The 20811-nt window shown below is 37.1% G+C and overlaps 1 protein-coding gene across 1 annotated transcript; it reads left to right on the top strand.

The window, feature by feature from the left end:
- The first annotated feature begins 14622 nt into the window (after positions 1-14622).
- On the top strand, positions 14623-17066 carry LOC122134515 (GTPase IMAP family member 3-like). The gene is made up of 2 exons (XM_042754549.1): positions 14623-14660; positions 16369-17066. Exons 1-2 carry the CDS (start codon positions 14633-14635, stop codon positions 17007-17009), a joined length of 669 nt encoding a protein of 222 aa, XP_042610483.1. The 5' UTR covers positions 14623-14632; the 3' UTR covers positions 17010-17066.
- The last annotated feature ends 3745 nt before the right edge of the window (positions 17067-20811 follow it).

Below are 20811 nucleotides of genomic sequence, written 5' to 3'. Positions count from 1 at the left end.
ATACGTCTGGTTTGCTTTCCTACGGATATTTAAATCCAGTTTGTCACTGAGCAATTTTTGTTGAAAATTCTTGTTCCTTGAAGTGTCCACGGGAGGGTCGCGTGTGAGTTTTTGTTTTTGTCAGGTAGCGCGCTCGTTTTACTTTACTTTCTGTTCAGATTCGTAACGCAGCCGCTGGTATAATTGGCACACAGTGCAAGTTTGGGCAAACCCGAGAATGTGTACTATAATTATTATTATTATTATTTTTTTTCAGTAAATTAACAGAATTAACTTCATCAGAATTACTGACAGTGTTTATTCTTTCTTAACCTCTAACCCTTTTTCTCATCAGTTTTGTATTTATTTATTTTTTGACAATGGGATAATTAGCCTGCTACATCCTGCATGCAAACAAGAAGACATTTAGTAAGTAGAAGCTGCAGAGTGTAACAGGCTAACACATCCCACCCCTATCTGTGAATCATTGTGCTGCGTCTGCACGCCTAATGCATGCTGTATCTTCTGGTGCTTTTTGGTCCAGAAGGTTTCGGGTGAACACCCACAAGAGCTACACAAATCAGCAAATGCATAAACACTTGTGTCAAGATGTCCTTTCCATTTAAAAAATGTGTCATTTGTTGCAAACCCTAACTGAACGTAAACGGGAAATATGCAGCAAAAGAATACTTAATAGAAAAATCCCCCACCCCCCACAATTTTGAAACTTATCACCAAAAGAAAGAAAAAAGAACATGAAACTCAAACAAATAAAACACAATATATTCTGACACATGGTTTTCTTTTACCATTCAGAACATTTGTAGTGCAAGTTTTTTGTATTGTTTGCCGTCTGGGCATAGTTATATGATTTTAAGCAGCGAATTTAATGTTAATATTTTTATGTTATACACAAAAGTCATTACACGTAATTAGACCACATTTAGAATTACTTTTAATAAATGTGCCGCTTAACCTAAAGCCATGTCAGGTTTAGGCCTTCTTAAATTAGGACTAAATTATTATATACTTTTGTCAGGACAGACCAGTCCCATCCGTGAGCAATGCCTTCTCTGCACTTCTCCTTGTGTCATCATTAGTTTCTGACATAACTTTTTGTCCATTTTTTCAGCCATATAATCTGTGAGCTTCTAGCGTTCAAAGGACGGATGTGAGCTTGACATGCTTTAAAAAATAAAAATATAGATTTATAGCTTAATTTATATAGTTTTATAATTATAATAATCCAGTAGCTAGCTACTTTCCAGCAAGTGAGCGGTGTAACTGACCCAAAATCTACATTCTGTTTTGCATTATGACAAAGTCTGCAGTGCACAAAAACAGCACAGCATCTACTAGGTTACAAACTAAAATCATATATTAGCACCATCTATTTTTATAATTAATTACGCAAAGGACATTTCAAGTTTGATACAGGCGTCTTACTCTTTTTAATGACCACAGGTGCGTGTATTTTTATTGTTTTTTTTTTTAACCGTAAATTCTGCTTGTTAATGTTAAACAGAATCACAAACCCTTCTACAGCACTTCGTTTATCTAAGTTAATCTAAACATTAATGGAATTTATAAATCTCGGTGTAATCTTACTTGTTTAATGACAGCCACACTTAAAATACACAAAAATACACAAATTGGCCCACAAATAAAACCAAGACAATTTTGTTTTAATTCTTTAGACAAACAGTCACATTGAAGCAACATTTACATGATAAACGTTTGTACATATATACATCAGGTAAAAACTTGCTCTGGAGAAGGTTATCATAACCCCTATACTTTCTAGATAGCTAGACAGATAGATTCCATGATAACTGTATGTATTTATAAATATTATAACATCTCTCCATGACATGCTTTTTAATAAAAGTGGTACCATTATCACTTTTCGGCTTTCCAGAACAATTTGGACAAGAAAATTCAGTGGACGTTTCAGAATGTGTTACACTTTTCAGAAAAAGACAGTGGAGAGTGATAGAAATGTTTAACACAACTTTCTACTGTCTTTTTCTGCCACTGTTCCATTCTTTTGCTCTATAATATTGTGTCAATCATTCATCTGCAGGGATAGGAACTGAATCTCAAATTACCTGTTCTCTGTTACATATATCTGATCTTTTTTTTTTATTGTTGAAGACATGATTATCTTTGGCCTCCACACTGATCTACTAGAGCTGCTTAATTTACTGTTTCTCTTCACATGAGTCTCCTCTAACAGACTCTCCTTCCAAATGATCTCCACGAGTGAACGAGAATGATGGTGTTTATTTAAACATCTCCTGACCAAACATGAGGATTTCAATCTTCTGAAGAAACTGCTGCTCCTAGATCAGTGATCTGTCATCTACTCTGAGCACAATGAGAAAAGCGGTGTGGTCTAGGACTGGAATAATAGGCACACTACTCGCTATTGCTTTCTGTTTACCTGTCCCAGGACCAATCTGTGAATCGAAGAATCCAGGAGTATCGACTACAGACACTGATCTGCCTGAAACAGTGGCGTGAGCGACTGAACCTTCACTGGGTTACTGAATCCATACCCTCTTCAGATCTGAACCGTTCCCGCTCCCAGTATTGTGTTTCCAGCTGCACTCTTCCCAACACCAGTTTGACCCAGACGAAACAATCCATCTGGAGACCGCTTGGTCGTTTGTGTATTTAGAAAAGTCTATTCTAACAGGATTCCTGCTGGTCATGCCTCATTCCATCTATAATAAAATATTATATTATCGTAGTTGTACATTTGTTATATTTGCATTGGTATTATTTTCACAAAGTACAGGTGTAAATAATGAAACTCAGCGCAAAACTCCAATATGATCACAATTTAAACCCCACTTCTCAGTACTTTCAAAATTACAAAACAAGATCATTGTATGGAGTGAGAATATTTGGTTTCCTTTCTATTTTGAATTTTTAACAATTGGTTCATTCAATAGCAACACAAATCACATAAGTGAATCACATACTAAAATAATAGTTTATGGACAATTTACATTACTTGTGAAATACAAGTAAAACACACACTTTGATGGATCTTTTAACCCTCGAGGTTGTAAAACATTTGCTCCTTAAATGCAACTCCTCCTAGCTCTAAGTGGAAAAAAGACCAGACCCAAAAGACGAAGATACGGCATGTAGTAAAATCATGCTTTATTAATGAAACTGATAAAAGAATATTCGTTTGCACTCATTTTCTCTTTTGCATCGACCCACTGTGCTTTCACAACATAGTCCTTTATGGTTTTGTTTATGAGTCTTTGTCGGTTTTCCAAACTCCGCATCACATCGGATTTTATGGCTCATATAAGTATGTGAAATGAAGCTTGGCTGGTTATGCTGTCACCAGATTTCACAATGGCTGAACACTTGTAGCAAGGTGCCCAGTCCATCTCTGATCAAGCAGTCTGTTTCAGTTTTTCACCAGTTTATTCAGAGCGGATTAAGGTGGGTCGAGGACCTAGGCTGTTCTTTGGTGGGACAAATGCTATTCTATCAAGAGCAGGAATGATTTTCTCCTCGTCTTTTGTTTTTTTTGATTATCATTAAAGGCGACACTTAATGGCAAAGACAAGACCCGAGGATCGCAGGTGAATTTGAATGCTGCTTTAAAGGGGTCGTATGATAGAGATTTCAAATTTTTCCTTTCCCTTTGGATGTGTTTACAGGTCCTCTTGGTGCACTAAAGAGCTGTAGAATGCAGGCTGTTCTGACTCACAGTCTGTAAGTACATTACATATTTTAAGAATTTTGCCACTGACGATTTCAAAAGCGAGTTTTGAGCAGTGTAGAGTAGCGCATGTGTTGTCGTTTTTTTTTCCGATCACCAATGCAGACATAGTTTTATGTTTTACTATGGCACGATGCAAAGCAACACGTAAAAAGACAGTATAAGTCAGCGGTTCTCAATGGCCAGTCCTCGCATCCTCCCTGCTCTGTACATTTTCTGTTTTCTCTTATCGCTTCAGACATTTGTTCTATTCGAACATAATCGCCCTGCGAAGTGGACATCACAGCATATTCCGCCATGATTCCAGTTTCGAAGCCAACGTATATATGTTCTATTCAACGTGCATTGAAGTACGCGAGGATGTGAATTTAAATTTTATTTATTTACAGAGGTAGATGATGTCACACTTGTCCCCCGTGTGTGAAGACGGTGCAACCAGCGCAAATCCGTGAATTGAATGTTTTCCGAAGTGAAGTATAACGTCAACAGATTTCCCTTGCTCAGGGAGTAGGGAGCACTGACCCTGTGTGTGTAGGGACTATGAGTCAATCTGAACACAGTGGAGTTCATGCACGGAGCTTTCAAAAAAAAAAAACTTCTAATGAAGTGATTATCTGAATCAGGTGTGTTTAACAAGGGAGAGAGACATGCAAAATATGCAGAGCTGGGGGGCGACAAGGACTGGAATTGAGAACCGCTGGTATTGTCATTATAATCAGTAAATTATGTTCCCCACTGGATGCCCACAAATGACACTCATTTATAATGGGTTTTCATGTTTTTTGTCTCGTCGCTCTCGTGACACATGACATCACAGTATCAGTAAGGGGCAATAACCTTTCCGTCACATGGCCTTGAGGTATTAGGCCAATCACCACGCACTTGTATATCTGGCCATCTCATAGCACTACCCCGCTTTTCAGAAACGATTTGAGCTTTGTAAAAATTGACAAGGCGCGCCATAGAGGAGAAACAATAATGTACATGTATGTTGCAAAATAATTTTATTGTGAAATTTCAACCGCATAAACCCATTTCATTACACCAAATACACAAAAATAATGGTCTTTTTAGCAACATCTTATGACCCCTTTAACTAATTCATTTTTGTAGTAAATTTCATTCAGGTTCCGTTTTACCGTTCGAGTTGATTTATCATATGTAGTAAAAAGACAACAGCACTCAAGCACTGTAAAAGGTTTTGCCACAAACTCAACTGACTGGCTTCTCTCCTGTATAAATTCTTGTGCGTCTCTCCGGACCTCAGAACTGTACATGAATTATGAGCTTCTAGAACATTTGACCTCCTAACTGAATGCCTTTTCGCAAATTGAACAACATAGAAATAAAAACAGTATAAATAACAAAAAATAAACAACTCTTTCCTCTTTTTTTTTTCTTTTCATAATGGAGCGCATCTTGTGGCACATACTAAGTCTGTGCGCCTATGATTATGGTAATTTCAGGAACAGCAGAGATAGAGCGCACTTTCAGAGATGCCCAGAAATGCGAGATAATATAAAGAGGAGGTGGGTTACACTGTACCTGAAGGGGTGTGCATAAGACTGACATGACACCTTCATAATCATGAAATGACACGTCATGAATATGCAGGAGTATTTATGCATGTTTATGACAACTGTCATTAAGTGTCATTCGATCAGTTATGTCATTTTTAATGCAAAGATGACATTGTTTGAGATGTCTTTGTTATGGCTTAGGGTTAGGTCAAACAATGTCATCTTTGTATTAAAAATGACATAACTGAGCGAATGACACTTATTGTCAGTTTGTCATAAACATGCATATAAAACCTCCTTCAGTCAGTATATCAAGGACAAGTATTCGCGCCATACCCTGGAAATGAATTGAGGCCCTCTATTTGACACTATGTCCTCTGGAATGCCAAAGTGTCGGAAGACATTATTGAAGAGGACCTCTGGTGTTTCAAGGGCTGTAGGCAGACTTGGAGAATTGATCTACTGCAACGAGGATGGTAGTGAAGCCGTTGGAGGCAGGTAAGTCGGTGGCAAGTCATCTTCTAGGTGGGACCAGGGTCGACGTGGAATCGGCAATGGTACCAAGTTGCCTTCAGGCAGACTGCGAGGTGTTAAGATGATGTCACAGACTGAGCATCCCTTTACAAATCGGGGCGAAATCCTGGGCCATGTTGGCCCACCAATAACTTCCCTCGAGGAGTGAGAGGTTCGCTGCCTGCCTGGATGTACGGATGTCGTCGTTGAGAGACCAGATGATGGGACATACAAATAGGTCTGGAGGGAGTACCGGTTCCGATTCCTCAGATACAGGGTCGGGTGAGTGGATTCTGGATAGAGCATCTGCTTTAGTAATCTTATGACCAGGACGGTAGGTGACTATGAAGTTGAATCGAGTGAATAACGGCTAACGAGCCTGTCTGGGGTTTAGGTGTTTCGCTTCTCTGAGGAACTGTAAGTTCTTATGGTCAGTTATGACTTCAAATGAGTGATTTGCTCCCTCAAGCCAGTGCCGCCACTCTTCGTGGGCCAACTTAATGGCGAGCAGTTCTCGGTTGCCATGCAGTTCCTCGAGGGCTGCTGGTACCAAAGGAAGGGGGTAAGCAAACTTTACCGTCTGGGAGTTGAGACTGCGATAATCAATACATCAATACATGGTTGAAGGCCGCCATCCTTCTTGGCCGCGAAGAAGAATCTAAAAGCCGCCGGAGAGGTTTCTTGATGTACTCATCCATGGCCTTGTGCTCCGGGATCGAAAGGGAGTAGATTTTACCTTTCGGTAGTTTGGTTCCAGGCAGGATATCTATCACACAGTCCCATGGCCGGTGTTTTGTGGCAGCGACTTTGCTAAAGATGTCCTGGAACACCCAGTTCTCCTCTGGGAGGTTGACTTTGGCAGTGGTTTCCGGGCTTTCAATGGTAGTCGATCCCAGGATGGCAGTTCTTGGTAAAGGAAGTAAAGTGATTGGAGGCAGTGTTGAATGCAGTAGTTACTCCACTGGTCAATTCCCAGTATCCTGAGTTCCAATTAATATTAGGATGGTACACTTTCAGCCAATCCAAGAATCTGTAAAGGGTCTTCCCAGGACAATGTTGACAGCGGATTCCTCCAGATATCTCAAGAGCATGAGAACATGAGAGTTTTAAATGAAGGCAGCCAATGCTGAATTGTTAATGCTGGAGTTCTCCATGGCGCCCCTGCAGACCAGCGCTTTTCCATGTAGTTTTCCAGCGGTTTTTCCTTGAATTTGTAGTGATCTGATATAATTCACCCCAAAAATTGTGATGTGGAAGCACTTTTTTCATGAGTGTCTCTTTTTATTGGTACTATTTTCACATAATAAACATTTTACTAAGATAAGACTTTTTCCAAACTATATTCCTGACTAGGCGTGAAATATTATGAAGTTTCAATAACAAGATACACTACTATACCTTCAAAAGCTGTGATGTAAATAAATTTACCAATAAAATGTAACTGAATGAATTGCTGTTCTTTCAATTATATCCCCCTAAAAAAAAAACCTAAAAAAAAATCTTCTCAGACATTAATAATAATAAATAATAATAATAATAATAATAATTTAATAATAATACAATAAATGTTTTTTTGGATTGTTAAAAACTGAAGGCTTGTGTGACTGGAGTAATGATGCAAAAAGCAGTTTGAAAGTCGCGTTGATTTTTCCTAATAAACTGTGGAACTGCACTCACAAGTGAAGATTAAATAGTTGTTGGATAATACATATATTCTAAATAAACTACAAACACAATTATTATAATTTATTTTTTGTCCTCACACATCTTTCTTGTAAACTCAATCGCCTCTCAGTTACAACAGCTGACTGAATGGCTCAGTATGCATCTCATTTATGCAGGCCTTTGTCTTCTCAGGTTTGCACTTCCTGATAGTTTACGGCCTACTCGCGATATTACCTTTTACCAACAAAAAGTGTCTTAGGGAAAATTAAAAATCAATATATTGGTTTCTGTATTGAGTAAACACAGATGATTGTTCACAACTCATTTAGAAAACAAAAATTCATAGGCTATCAAGCTCCAGTTCTTCAACATTCCTGGTAACCAATTTGCTGTATGGTTTTTAATTGCCTTATTTCAAATTATGTAACATTTTTCAGTTTTTCATGAACCACGCAATACAACATTTGTTTTTCCTCAAAAACACAATCATTACATACATGCTGCTCACATATTATTATATCCTAGTGTTGGTGCTGATTACAGTGAAGAATAACTTTAGGATCCCTTTTACTATTTATAAGAAACTGGAAAAAGCACCAATGTCCATGGCATGACAAACTTCTGCTTCTCTCGAGTCCCCAAAAATACCCCTTAACCTGCCAGAGTGTGAATGAAGGCAGCCAATGTGAAGTGTTAATGCTGGAGTTCTCCACTGCACCAGTCCATTGTCCAGCGGTTTTCCTTGAATTTGTAGTGATCTGATAGCATGTGGGATTTTTGTGATGTGGAATTTGGAAGATAAGTAGTATGCGTGAAAAGAATGAAATTTCCTGAAGACTCAGCCATCTAAGACGATTTTAACGGGGAAAAACAGATGGATAAATTAACACATCACATATGAGCCTGGGTTATTAAACCACATAGATTGATTATGAATAGCACTCACTGCTGGACGGGCGGACGACTGGGCAGGTTTTGCAAGATATGATCATCTTCGCCTCAGTACTATCCACAGCTTTTGGTTGAATGCAACATTGGCGTTCATAAAATTATTTCTGATCTGTTTTTGCATGGTTCTGGTGCTGGAGAACCGTTGGAGGGTGAGGTGATGAGTTTGGTGAATGGAGTCCAGTTCGGAGAGGTTTTCTGGTCGCCATAATGTTCGGTGCTGGTCTTCTGTCCAAGTATATCCAGGCGAGGACCAAGGAAGATGCAGGTAAGGTAGAACTTTTCCTTTAATCATGGTTAGCACAAACGCAAAAAACAGAGTGTATCTCCGAAAATGCAACTGAGATGAATAAATGCAGAGAATGCAATGAGGACGGTCTTATCTGGCGTTGCATATCAGAGTCGGCGTCAGAGAAGATCTCTGGAAGGGGCATTCGATCATCGGCGGGGGGGCACTGTCGTTTGGTTTGATAAATATTTTTTGACGCATTGGCAACATCATAGTAGCATGGAAAATCCAGACCTAAATCTGAAAGATCTATATAGAATGACAATGAACGATTTAGACTTGGGTTTTTATCTAAAAGAGGAACAGAAGGGCAGGGCTGTAATTTGCTTTTTTGCCGACCGGATACGGCAAGAGTCAGTTAGCTCCAATGATCTATATAGAAATGACATTCTACCCTAGAATGTTAGCTCCAATGATCTATCTATATAGAATTGTGACGAGTGGGGCGGGCCGAGAGCCGTGGGAACGGAGCGAGGCCGGTGGAGTGATTTGGGAAATGAGCAACACCTGCTCCACTCACGGTCTCGATTCCCACGGAGGAGATTGGCAGGATACAAAAGAGGAGCGACGACAGTGAAGGACGAGAGAGGACCAGGCCTGGGCTTTATTTTGTGTTTGGTTTTTGTTTGTGCGCGGCAGTCGCCCGTGAGGGGCTGTCGCGCTGTTTTATCTTTATTTGGTTATTAAGTTTTATTTGAATGTTTGCCGGTTCCCGCCTCCTTCTTCCCGTGACTATGGAGTTTTTTATTATTACAAGAATGTCATTATATAATTTATTTTTTTTTTTTACCTGTCTTGATTCCTAATACACAACAGATGACGATTGTTAGTTTTTAAAACGTTCAGAATACGATTCCATATAAGGTTAGTATAGCCTAGTTCAGCACTTTGCGAATGGACAGCGACTCGTAAGTAGCCTATTCTCGCGCGTTCGAGTTCAGTAGCCTACATTTTTGGGAAACGCGCGAGGAATTTGCGGCTAACGTTCATAAACCTTGCACGTAGAGAGCGCTTTTAAAAGGCTAAGATAGGCTAGGCTACATCGTTATCGGGAAACCCGGCCCAGAACAGATAGCCTAAACAACAGAACAGGACAGAAAATAATAATATAAATATAATATAGGCTAAATAAAAAACATAAAATAGGCCTACAATAAATAGCAATATATGTTTTATACTTAAATAATAAAAAAATTACGACGACAAAAATAAAACACTGAATCAGTTTGAAGCTTTGAAAAACCGGCAAAAAAAATGTCCCCATCAGACAAAGTTTTTTCGTATAGATGTTTCTGAAACTTAAGGCTTTTTTCTTCAGAAAACGAGTTGGACATCATCACACCAAATGTCTGCGTATTAAATCTTTTGGCGGTGTCCGGAGGGCTAGCATTCGCAGAAGAAGGGCCAGCTCGGCTCTCATAGACCGTGGTATGGTGGTCGTGGGGCAGTATCTAAGTCTGATTGACGAGGCTGCGGATGTCTAAAACATTTTCGTAAATCAATTTTTTTTTTGTTGAAATTTTTAAAATTAGCTGCTAACAACTGTCTATAATATAGACGGACAAACTGTTCTTCAACTTGAAATGGATTTGCGCGCGTGCTGCAAATCAAATGTAACAAGTTTACTCTGCGACCAATAAGCATTCACCATGACGAAGCCTAGTAAACTTGCCATGAACAACCAAAATTATGCATTTTCCCCATTCTTTTTATTTTATTTAATTTAAGTTACAGTTTGAAACATTTAATATTAAAATAATAACTAAAAGGGATTTTTTTTTTGGGCCATGCCATGGCCTGTAGGAGGGGCATCAATGACCGCTAGGGGGGGCACGGCCCTCGAATGCCCCACCACAGCGCCGCCGCTGGGTGCAAGGTTCCAGTCCACAGTCCAATATTCTCTCGAAAATTAATGAGGTCAGAAGAGCACAGGTAAGTGTCAAGTTGTCCACAGGGCCGAAGAAGGAAACACTGAAAGAGTAACCTCGAGACCAGCCGATGAACTAGAGGTGGTGAGTGTGCTCTTATAGTGCTCTGGTAATTGAGTGGCAGTGCAGGTGCTCAATACTCGGTGATTGAGGGCATGGTTGAGTGCCTGAACATTATGTGGCTGTGGTTGGTGCATCCGTGATACCTTCATATATTCATTACATGTGTCTTATGCACACCCCTTCAAGTAAAGTGTTACAGAGAGATGTCATATTTCGACACAGATCTGTGCTTCTACTTTGTTATCCTTATTATTTATACGTGTGTGTGTTTTTGACAGTGGTTGTAATTACTTTGATTTTTTTTCTTTACAGTACACATTTCAAACCATTGTTTTATTTAGATGCATTTACAGCATAAATAATTTGCAAATAAACAAAGTATCTTTCTAAACACCTCTTTTTTTGCAGTTACATTTCTTTTACTGAGTGGTATGAGGGTATGTTACTCTTAAATGCATTTCTTTGGCATACAAAAAAAAAAAAACAGATTACTTCAAAGTTTTTAGGGGAAAAAAATAATAGCATCTACTTCAATTAGATCAGCTTAATACATTATAACCTCTACATTAATTTGTTTGATTTTCCTTAATAAAACTGAAATACTTTCTGCCCGAAAAAGTTTTTTTTTTTTTTTTTTTTTAAAAACAGCAGTTAACAGTTTAGTCATTTAACAGTGTGATGTGACACCAAATTTACAATGTAAAGACTTATCTTTATTTTAATTATGTAAAAGAGTGTCAAGGCCTTGCTTCAAAGCACCCAAATGTCTGAACTATACGCACAGGCTCACTTTAAACATCAGAAAGAAATTAAATGTGAAATATAAAAATAAATACATACATTTATTCTCACCAAATCCATGTTCACTATTTTTCAGGTATCCCCTGTGTCTTAATTCTCCTGCCAACATTTCTTCTTTTTTTCTCCTGTGCAGTGCTGTTAAGTAGAAGAAGAAACAAATACTAAGAATATAACTTGAACTGATGCGGGGAAATTCCAGCACTCATTATTCACCACAGCTTGTGGGCTGAATGAACAAAATAATCCCACAGACTGTGAGATCAAATAGCTACTTGGTGAGTTACTCTTTCTGGGAGACCTAATTTTTACAAGCAGCGAGAGTGGCTGAAAAATGCGCACATGTGTTCACATCTCCACATCGCGTGTGCGCGCTGCGATACATGACCTGCTGCAGGCAGCATTTCAATGTGGATGAGAAAATGTTGGAAGACGCTATATCTATGATTATGTCATCTTAACGTGTTTATGAGGCCAGCATAGGCCTACATTTGTTTGTTTATTGTGCAAACGTTTTCCTACTGAGTTAAACTCGGACTGGCACTCCGTTTGTAGGATGGCAGCCAGAATGATAGCTGACATAAGTGAGTGTGATAACGAGGAACACAATGGATGTTATCACCTCAGAGAATCATGAACAACGATTGCATTTTTTAATAATCTTTCATTTATTTTTATCTTGTATTTTACAAGTGGGAGTGAACTGCGACTAGCCTATGCAGAAATTCAGCGGGAGCGCGAATAAGAAAACAGTCCCGCGCAGAGCTCTAGTACGAGCACATGGCAATACAGTTTCCTGCAAAATTTGTGATCTCTGTTATGAAAATAATATATATATATATATATACACACCACACTTTCACACACACACACACACACACAAAATAAATAAATACATTAAACGTTATAACAGTTATATTATATATATATAAGAACTGACCAAAACCTGCTCAGTAACATTACTGCACTGAAAATAAAGATGAGAAATTTTAACTATTACTGTCTCAACAAGTAGTCCTAATAATAAAAATATAGGTATTGGGAAACAGAATAATTAAAAACAAACCAATACAACTGAACTGAGTATTCTGAGGCAAAAAAGAGACAAACCTGATTGTTGACGTCTCTCTGTGTCTCTCTCTCTCTCTCTTTCTATAGGTGGGGGTTTGTGTCAGTCTGTCAAGCTTCTATCTACTGTTCTGCTGTAGATCTGTTTTCTTGAAATCATGTGACACAGCGGAGGCCCTGCTTGAACTGGAGAATAACAAGTGTAGGTACTCTACCGGGGGATTTTCGATGTGTGTACGGGGTGTGTACAGTTCTTCTGAAGAACTTATGATCTTGATGACTCTGGATTTGTGTAAATAAAGCAGTGGGTGAACACAGTCTGTAAATAAGACGGAATCATGTCCAGTTTACACAAAACATAAAATATACACCCATTCATATCTTTCTAAAAATCATAAAGGTATATATATAAAAAAAAACATCTGAAAATGTGCCTCGTGTAAAATTGTGCAGCACTGAAAAACAGAGCAGAGACACAATAACAGCTGCTCTGTGTTAAACTCATGTTTGTGGAATTGTTTAATCTTCCTTTGGTCAGATCATTTGAGATTTAGGGACTGGTTACACAACACTGTTTTCAACTAAATAGCATTTTTCACACGTTTGGACATTTTCATCTACGTAACTGTATTTGGGGGCCTGTAAACACAATCTTTCAAAACGCTTCCTTCAGTTTTTAAAATCAGTATCTTTGTCGTCTCTGTGAAACTGTGAAAAACAGTGGCTTCATGTGCGTATGTGTTTTGTGTTCAATCTATAGGCATGGAAACAATGTCAGTGTCTTCTTATTTTTAGTTTATTTCATCTACTACCCTGTTTTATAGTGAAAGCCTGTAATAAAAAAATACAAGAGACTTTAAAACAAAAAAAATACATCATAATGACCAAACAAATTATTATACGTGGAGCGTGGTTTGTGTAAGAGCCGCAGCACGGAGTGTGTGAACACATACGGTGGAAGAAATGATGAATCTAGAACTGATTTCCACAACTGTAAAGAATGATTTGATTTGAAAGATGAATATACATATCTTTTAAATGTCTTTCTTTATTTTTTCCCCAAGTTTTTTTTTAGGTATATTGTGCAATTTGTACAGATTTAATTTAAATGGAAGGTTAAAAAAACTTTTTTTTTTTAAAGTGATATTCCAGCACGAAAGAAAAATGGTTTTAAACAGTACCAAATTGGGATTCTTTGGCTTGTAACAATAGCAGAACCCCATTTGGTGCTAAATATAACCCTTTTTTATAAGGTTCCACATGCATGCTTTGATTTATTTAATTAATTTATTACATTGGTATCTGAATGAAACAAGCACAATATAAAGCAGGCCTAAGAGTTAAACAGAATAATTAAATGTATTGATACATTATTGTATAATTGGGGGGGACCAATAGTTCATTTACCTTTTCTGATGAAGGCATTCAGGCTCAATCTGAGGTGAGCTCAAAGACTAATTCCATTAAAAATGTGCTCTTCATGGCATTTCAGGGCTGATGCAGATTGCTGCTTTTTTATAGGATTATAATTGAACATCTTAATCTCCTCTTGAAATAGCTATGATACGCATTAATTACTCAACGACAATGTTACTATTGTGAAAGTTTACTTAATTTGAGCTTTAATTGCAGATCAATTTTTAATAGAACATATGACAGTTGATGATTAATAACCACACATTGTCCTATATGTCCTGTTTTTACCAAACCAGAAAAAAAAATGTTTCACTTAAACATTGTTCCACACAATTGTTGATAATAATAATAATTAACTTGTTACTAGTTAATTAGATTACTTTACTAATTACTCTTTCTAAAAAGTATTGGATTACTAATACTTTCTAAACCCCAATATCAGCCTCAACCTGTTGAAAAATTAAAGAATAGACATACAACTACACTTTTAATGATTTTAAATAAACAATGTACGATTAATTATTCTTGAGCTGCTCACAGTGAACACATGGAACACATGTGAAGAGCAGTCCAGGAATGAGGTTGAGGCCAGCAGAAGTAAAGGTATGAACAATTTTTACAATGTCAGTGTGCGTTCAGTCTGTGAGTCTGTTGTTACTCAAAACCACAATTAGCTGAACCATTTCTACCTCTTTCGATGGACAGCCAATACAGTTTGCCATACGGTAGGTTTATTCTCATGAGTAGACTTTCTTTTTTCTTAATCATATACTTTAGTTTTTGCATTGCCACTGTAAAATGTGTTATTTTTAATTGTGCAACTATAATTTCTGTATAACAGAATGATGACTGACAATAGTTAAAAATGAAAATACCAAAATAACAACAAACAAAATATTTATAAATACAAAATAAATACAAAAACAAACAAATAAATACACGATAATGTCTTAGTCTGGAATGTTAAGTTTTTAGTTGAAAATGGAGCACTGAAGTCTTACATTGTCTTTATTGCAGATGAAGTTGGTTTGATTTATTTGTCCAGTATTCGTCAAATAATTGGATGCTTCAGACGTCTACATGTTGCAACAGAAAGACTTTTCAGGAAATATATTTATGCATGCTTAATTTAGCGTATGTACCAGAATAATAATGGTCAACATCATTTAAATATATATATATATATTATAAGAGACACACCATAATAAATAAATAAATGCTTTTGTATATAGGCCTACAAATAATTTACACAGTAGTAGGGCTTATAGGCCTACTCACTGTTACAGTCATGGCGGGGTATCATTATATTATAATTAGTACAATACCATTATCATACCAATACTTAAAAATAAGTATTTTTAACACAATGTTCTTGTTATTTTAAATAACAGATTTGAGTGGACACAATCATTGTCAAACAGCTCTGACAGCAATTGAATGACACAAAACATTGCTAAACTGTTGCTAGCTAAAGCATCTAAGCAGTTACTGAATGGAAATAATCAATAACGTTACCAAATTGTAACAAAAATTAGGCTTACCCTGAGTTTAAACCCTTCGTATTTCAAGTTATTACTACATTATCATGAGAAGGTAATGGGATAACAGCTTGATACTGAAAGTTTATTGTAAATTGCAGTGTAAAGATTTGTTTTAATTTGTGTGGAATAAGACTGTCGATACATAAACCACTGTTTCCTGTAAAACTGTAAAAGGGGTTTGTTTTTGTTTCAGTTCTTTGTTTTTAACTCTGTTAATAAATAACTATAACTATAACTATATATATATATATATATATATATATATATATATATATATATATATATATATATACACACCCACACACACACACGCACACACACAAACACATTTTGATGGCTGCAACACATGCCAAAACACACAAACACACACACACACACACACACAAACACATTTTGATGGCTGCAACACATGTCAAAACACACACACACACACACACACACACACACACACACACCACACACACACACACACACACATTCTTAGTGGGGATTACATAGACTCCCACTGATTTTATATCAGGTTAACAGTACTTTTTATCACCTAACCCTAACCCTAAAAACCTACCCATCACAGAAACGTGACGAATACTAGATTTAAATAAAACCATCTTTTTGGCCAATTTATATGGCTTTTAAAAAGTGAGGGCCAGACAAATGTCCACTATATAAGTGAGGAAATTTGGTTCTCACAAGATTAATTAAACACACACACACACACACACACACACACACACACAGAGAGAGAGAGAGAGAGAGAGAGAGAGAGAGAGAGATACTGTGAACTATACAATATGTATTTTATTGTAAATAAGTGCTAAATCATTTCAAATTTTCCCCTGTTTAATGTTACATCCAAATAACCAACGGTAAATATATTTCTGGTGCTTTTCAGTGATGGAGAATACCACTCAAGATATCAATCTTCTGCTGATTGGTAAAACTGGTTCCGGAGTGAGCGCATCTGGAAACACTATACTGGGAAAAAAAAAAGCGTTTGAATCCAGAAAAAGCGCAAGCTCCATCACTGACCGCTGCCAAAAAGACTCAGCTGATGTATTGATGAGAAGAATTACAGTAAGTGTCGACACCCCAACTTTCTCAAATTCCCAAAACATTGATCTGAGGTTGGAGTTAAAGAATGGATTGAAGGAGTGCCCTCCAGGGATCCACGTGATCCTTCTGGTTCTCCCCTTTCACAAAACACAAGCTGCTGATGTCTTGTCCTTATTCAAGCAGATGTTCGGTGAAAATGCCATGAAACACACATTAGTCCTCTTCACACATGGAGACGAGATTGAAAATAAGCCACTTGATCAACTAATTAGAGAAAACACAGAGCTGTCCAAACTAATAGAGGAGTGTGGAGGGAGATTTCACCAGCTGGACAACAAAGATCTGAACAACAGAGATCAGGTCCCAGCCCTCCTGATGAAGATCGACCGGATGGTGTCTGAAAATCAGAACAGTTGCTACACTTTACAAATGTTCGAGACCCAATCTCGTGAGACCCAAACCCAACACACCCAAATTTGAAATATTTTTGCAGGGATCTATAATGACTGAAATTGTTCATGCAGCCTTTTTTTTAATTTTTTTTTTCTGTGTAATGTCTTTTTTTTTATTTGTTGTCTGGGGAAAGTCAGGTTCTGTTACATCAGCAATGATAGTTTGTATAGTTGATTTTGTGTTGGCATTCATATGGATAAAACTGAGCTTGTTTATTAGGCAATGCACATACAAATATCGGAACATACTGCTGGCTTGCATATGTGGTATTGTTGGAGGGTTCATTGGAGGGGTTCATGGTGAAGAAAGTACTCAGGTTATATTTGTGAGGGGGCTACAGGCCAGTCTTATGGTACGCCACACGGCCTCTCACACTTGAACCAGTTATCTTGGGTCATTCTAAACCCCAGGTGAACATCTTGCTTCATGTTTTCACACTGCTCATTATTAACATGGAGTTAACAATTAGTGTAACTGATTAGATGAACACAACACAGAAAATGTTTACATAAAGATTGCAGCATTTTACTTCCTTACATTACATGATGACAATATCAAGCCTTTATTGAATGGTCCATAAAGATACGAATAAAACCATCTCTTCTTCACTCCTACCATGTTTTCTCCATTTAATTATTTTCCTTCAAAGACAAAAACAATTGTTTGTGCAACACACTTTGTTTCCATAAATGTTGAAAATGTGTGAATATGTGGCATGTAAATGGCTCTTGGTTGCTAAACCTCTAGTCCAGGGGAGTACAAACTCAGTCCTGGAGGGCCGGCAGTTTTGGGCAAGCTACTCTGAAACTAAGCTACAAGCTACTCATAAGTTAAAGTAGTTAAGCTACATTAAAGCTACCCTTCTGAAAAAGTAGCTAGCTGCACTACAAGTTACTACCAAAAAGTAGTTTGTTTTTTCACAATGACATTTATAACTGAATAATTGAGGGACATTTAAAAGATTTGGGGTTTAAAACAACATAATGTAATAAAATTATGATTTCAAAGAGTGTAGTTTTATTTTGTAATCTATCCAAAGATATTCATAATACTCAGATACAGCCTAGATCTCAATCTCATTTTTTTTTTTTTTTTTTTTTCAAAGTGTAAAACTGCAATAAATTGCAAATCGAGTTAAATGATGCAATTATCTGTCCACACAAATATTGGAATGATAATTAAAGGGGTCCTATTATGCTCGTTTACAGGGTCTTGATTTTTGTTTTGGGGGAGTGCTAGAACAGGCTCTCATACTAGGTTGTTTGAAAAACACATTATTTTTCAAATGTTTTACATTATTACAACACCTCTCTCCCCAGTCTGTCATTCGTTATAGTTTTTTGAAAAGTGATTTCTGTTAAATAAAAATCTCCTTTTGAATTGGACAAATCTTTTTTATGCTCAAACAGCAACATTACAGACTAAGTAAATTTGAAATAGTGAAAAAGCATAATAGAACCCCTTTAAGTTAGGTGAATGTGAAAATCAAATCAAAAATGCCTGTTAAATTCACAGCACATGCAGTGACGGAGCTCACAGAGTTTACTCTGAAACAGTTATCATGAGCTGCTTGTGTGAATAAGGTGCGCTTCTCTCTGAAACTAAGCTAGGCTATATTAAATCACAGCCTTTGCCACGTGGCCGCATCCTTCTTAGGACATGGACTTCAAAGGCCACTTCGAAGGCTGTGAAGGGTCGGACTGAACCTTGTTAAATGGGATGGTCTAGCCTTCGGAGGATCAGGTTTTTTGTGTGCCTAGCAACTGTGACGGATGCAGTAGATGAGGGGCAATATGTTTACTTGACTTTTTAAAAAGTTATTTATTCGGCTGTCTGAAAACAAAACAAAACTGTCTAAATATGTTCCCCATGGTCAATTTGTGTACATAATAAAGAGAGTATAAACTTTATATAATCATTTCAACATTTTAACTGCTTTAAGTTTTTTTTTTTACATTTATATCATTCGATAATCGAGTAGGCTGAAACCCAATACTTACATTTAAAAGTGTAATACAGCGAATTCAATCAAAATGATCCTGTCGTCAGCGTGCAAATGAATGACTCTGGGGTAGGGAAGACCCCAAAGGATGCATGGTTTGTATCCTTTTCACGGTAAACAAAGGTTGCATCCAAAAACTGAAAAATGCTGCCTTCGGAGGACGCATTCCAAGGAAGGAAGATATCAAGGCACGTCCGAATTCAATGTTAGCTTCAGTTCCTGTCTCCTGAGATGCCTTCATTTGGCCGATTTTTTAAGGCAGCATAGATGTATCCTTCGCTGCCTCTGATATCCCACAATCCACTGCAAAAACTATCAGTGTGAGAGTAAAAACCCTGCCTTTCATCGTTTTCCCAAAGACACTTACAGGTAATTATTCACAAAGTATAAAAATATGTGTGTTTTTTGAAATGGGACGTAGCGCTGTCTAATGCACTTGTTAACTTTAACTGTTTTTAGTCTAGTAGTAAACGCAAATCCTTTTAGGAACTGCAGGTCCTAGCCATAGAAACCATAATAATGATTTATGCAGAGGAATCAGTGTCTCTCCTAAACAGGCTTTCAGTATGTCTAGGCTAATGTATAGGCTATTTTGTTCCAGTTATTAATAATATAAAAAGACTGTAGCCTTCGAATTGAGATGCAGCTAATATCTTGATTTTGTTTTTCTGTTTGAGTGAAAGATGTAAAAGCAATAGCCCAAAACACAATGTGACCTTTTAGATACATTACGAAACTGTGGCAGGACAGACTGGAAACACTGATTCACATAGGCGGAGTTTTCACTTTTATGCTTGGGGTGGGCACCCCACTGGCAGATGAGTCATCAACACTTTTTTATTTGTTCTAAATTTCATATATTTATATAACATATTCAACATTAAATATGCATTAAAAAAAAAATTAAATAAAAAACAGAAAAACATACCTAATGCAGAAAAGCCACCTCTTTTCCGAACTGCGTAGATGACCACTGTCTTTCTTGCACTATCTCTTCTCTTCTGATAGTTTTTCAGTCAAATCATTCTCTAGTAAAGAAAGATCTGAGAATCTGTCCTGTGCCACTGAAGATCGGAGCCAGATTCTCATCATAACTGAGAAACTTTCTGATGTAGCTGAACCAGTGTGCAGCGTGAGTGCAAACTGCAGTAGTAGGGATGCACGATATATCGGCCACCATATCGGTATCAGCCGATAAATCCTCAATTTTCTGTTATCGGTATCTGCCAGATAAAAAAATTTGGCCGATATCTTAAAAGGCGATAAAAATGCATAATTTCCTTCAGAAACACTTGACTTAAGATGACTTTGTTTTGCATTATTATGCATTATATTTTATTTATTTGTAAGACTTTTTATGATGAAATTTGGTAATGGGAGAGTAAAACTATTTTTAAAATGTACACTGTTCAAAACTAGGCTGCTTATGTTGAAGTGTTTGGGATGTGGGTTTTAATGATGAGACCTTTTTTTATAATCAGGCTCTCAAAAAGTATATAAAAATTTGGATATAGATTTATTGGCCAACATATCAGTTATTGGCTTTCAAATAAAAATAAAATATTGGTTATCGGTATCGGACAAAAATTTTATATTGGTGCATCCCTATGCAGTAGTCTGAAAAAGTTTGGATATTTGTCCTTCTGTAGCCTACTTCATCTTTAAGTTTCTCAAGAGTAATCGGAGATGCGATCACACATTTCACAAGATCCACTATCGTACTGGAAAAGCTACTGAAAAATGTAGTTAAGGTAGTAGCTTCACTACTTGTAGCTACCTACTGCCTAACACAGCAGGCTGGTGTCCTGCAGAGTTTAGCTCCAACTT

The sequence above is a fragment of the Cyprinus carpio genome, unplaced genomic scaffold (assembly GCF_018340385.1).
Source record: "Cyprinus carpio isolate SPL01 unplaced genomic scaffold, ASM1834038v1 S000006541, whole genome shotgun sequence".
NCBI lineage: Eukaryota > Metazoa > Chordata > Actinopteri > Cypriniformes > Cyprinidae > Cyprinus > Cyprinus carpio.
Note: the sequence above shows the minus strand (reverse complement) of the source record. Positions and strands in the feature narration are given on the sequence as shown.

Bases quoted from the DNA above. Each gene is read 5' to 3' on its own strand.
- LOC122134515 (XM_042754549.1), top strand. From the start codon at position 14,633: ATGGACAGCCAATACAGTTTGCCATACG. The intron at 14,661-16,368 runs GTAGGTTTATTC...GGTGCTTTTCAG, and splicing joins CCAATACAGTTTGCCATACG to TGATGGAGAATACCACTCAA.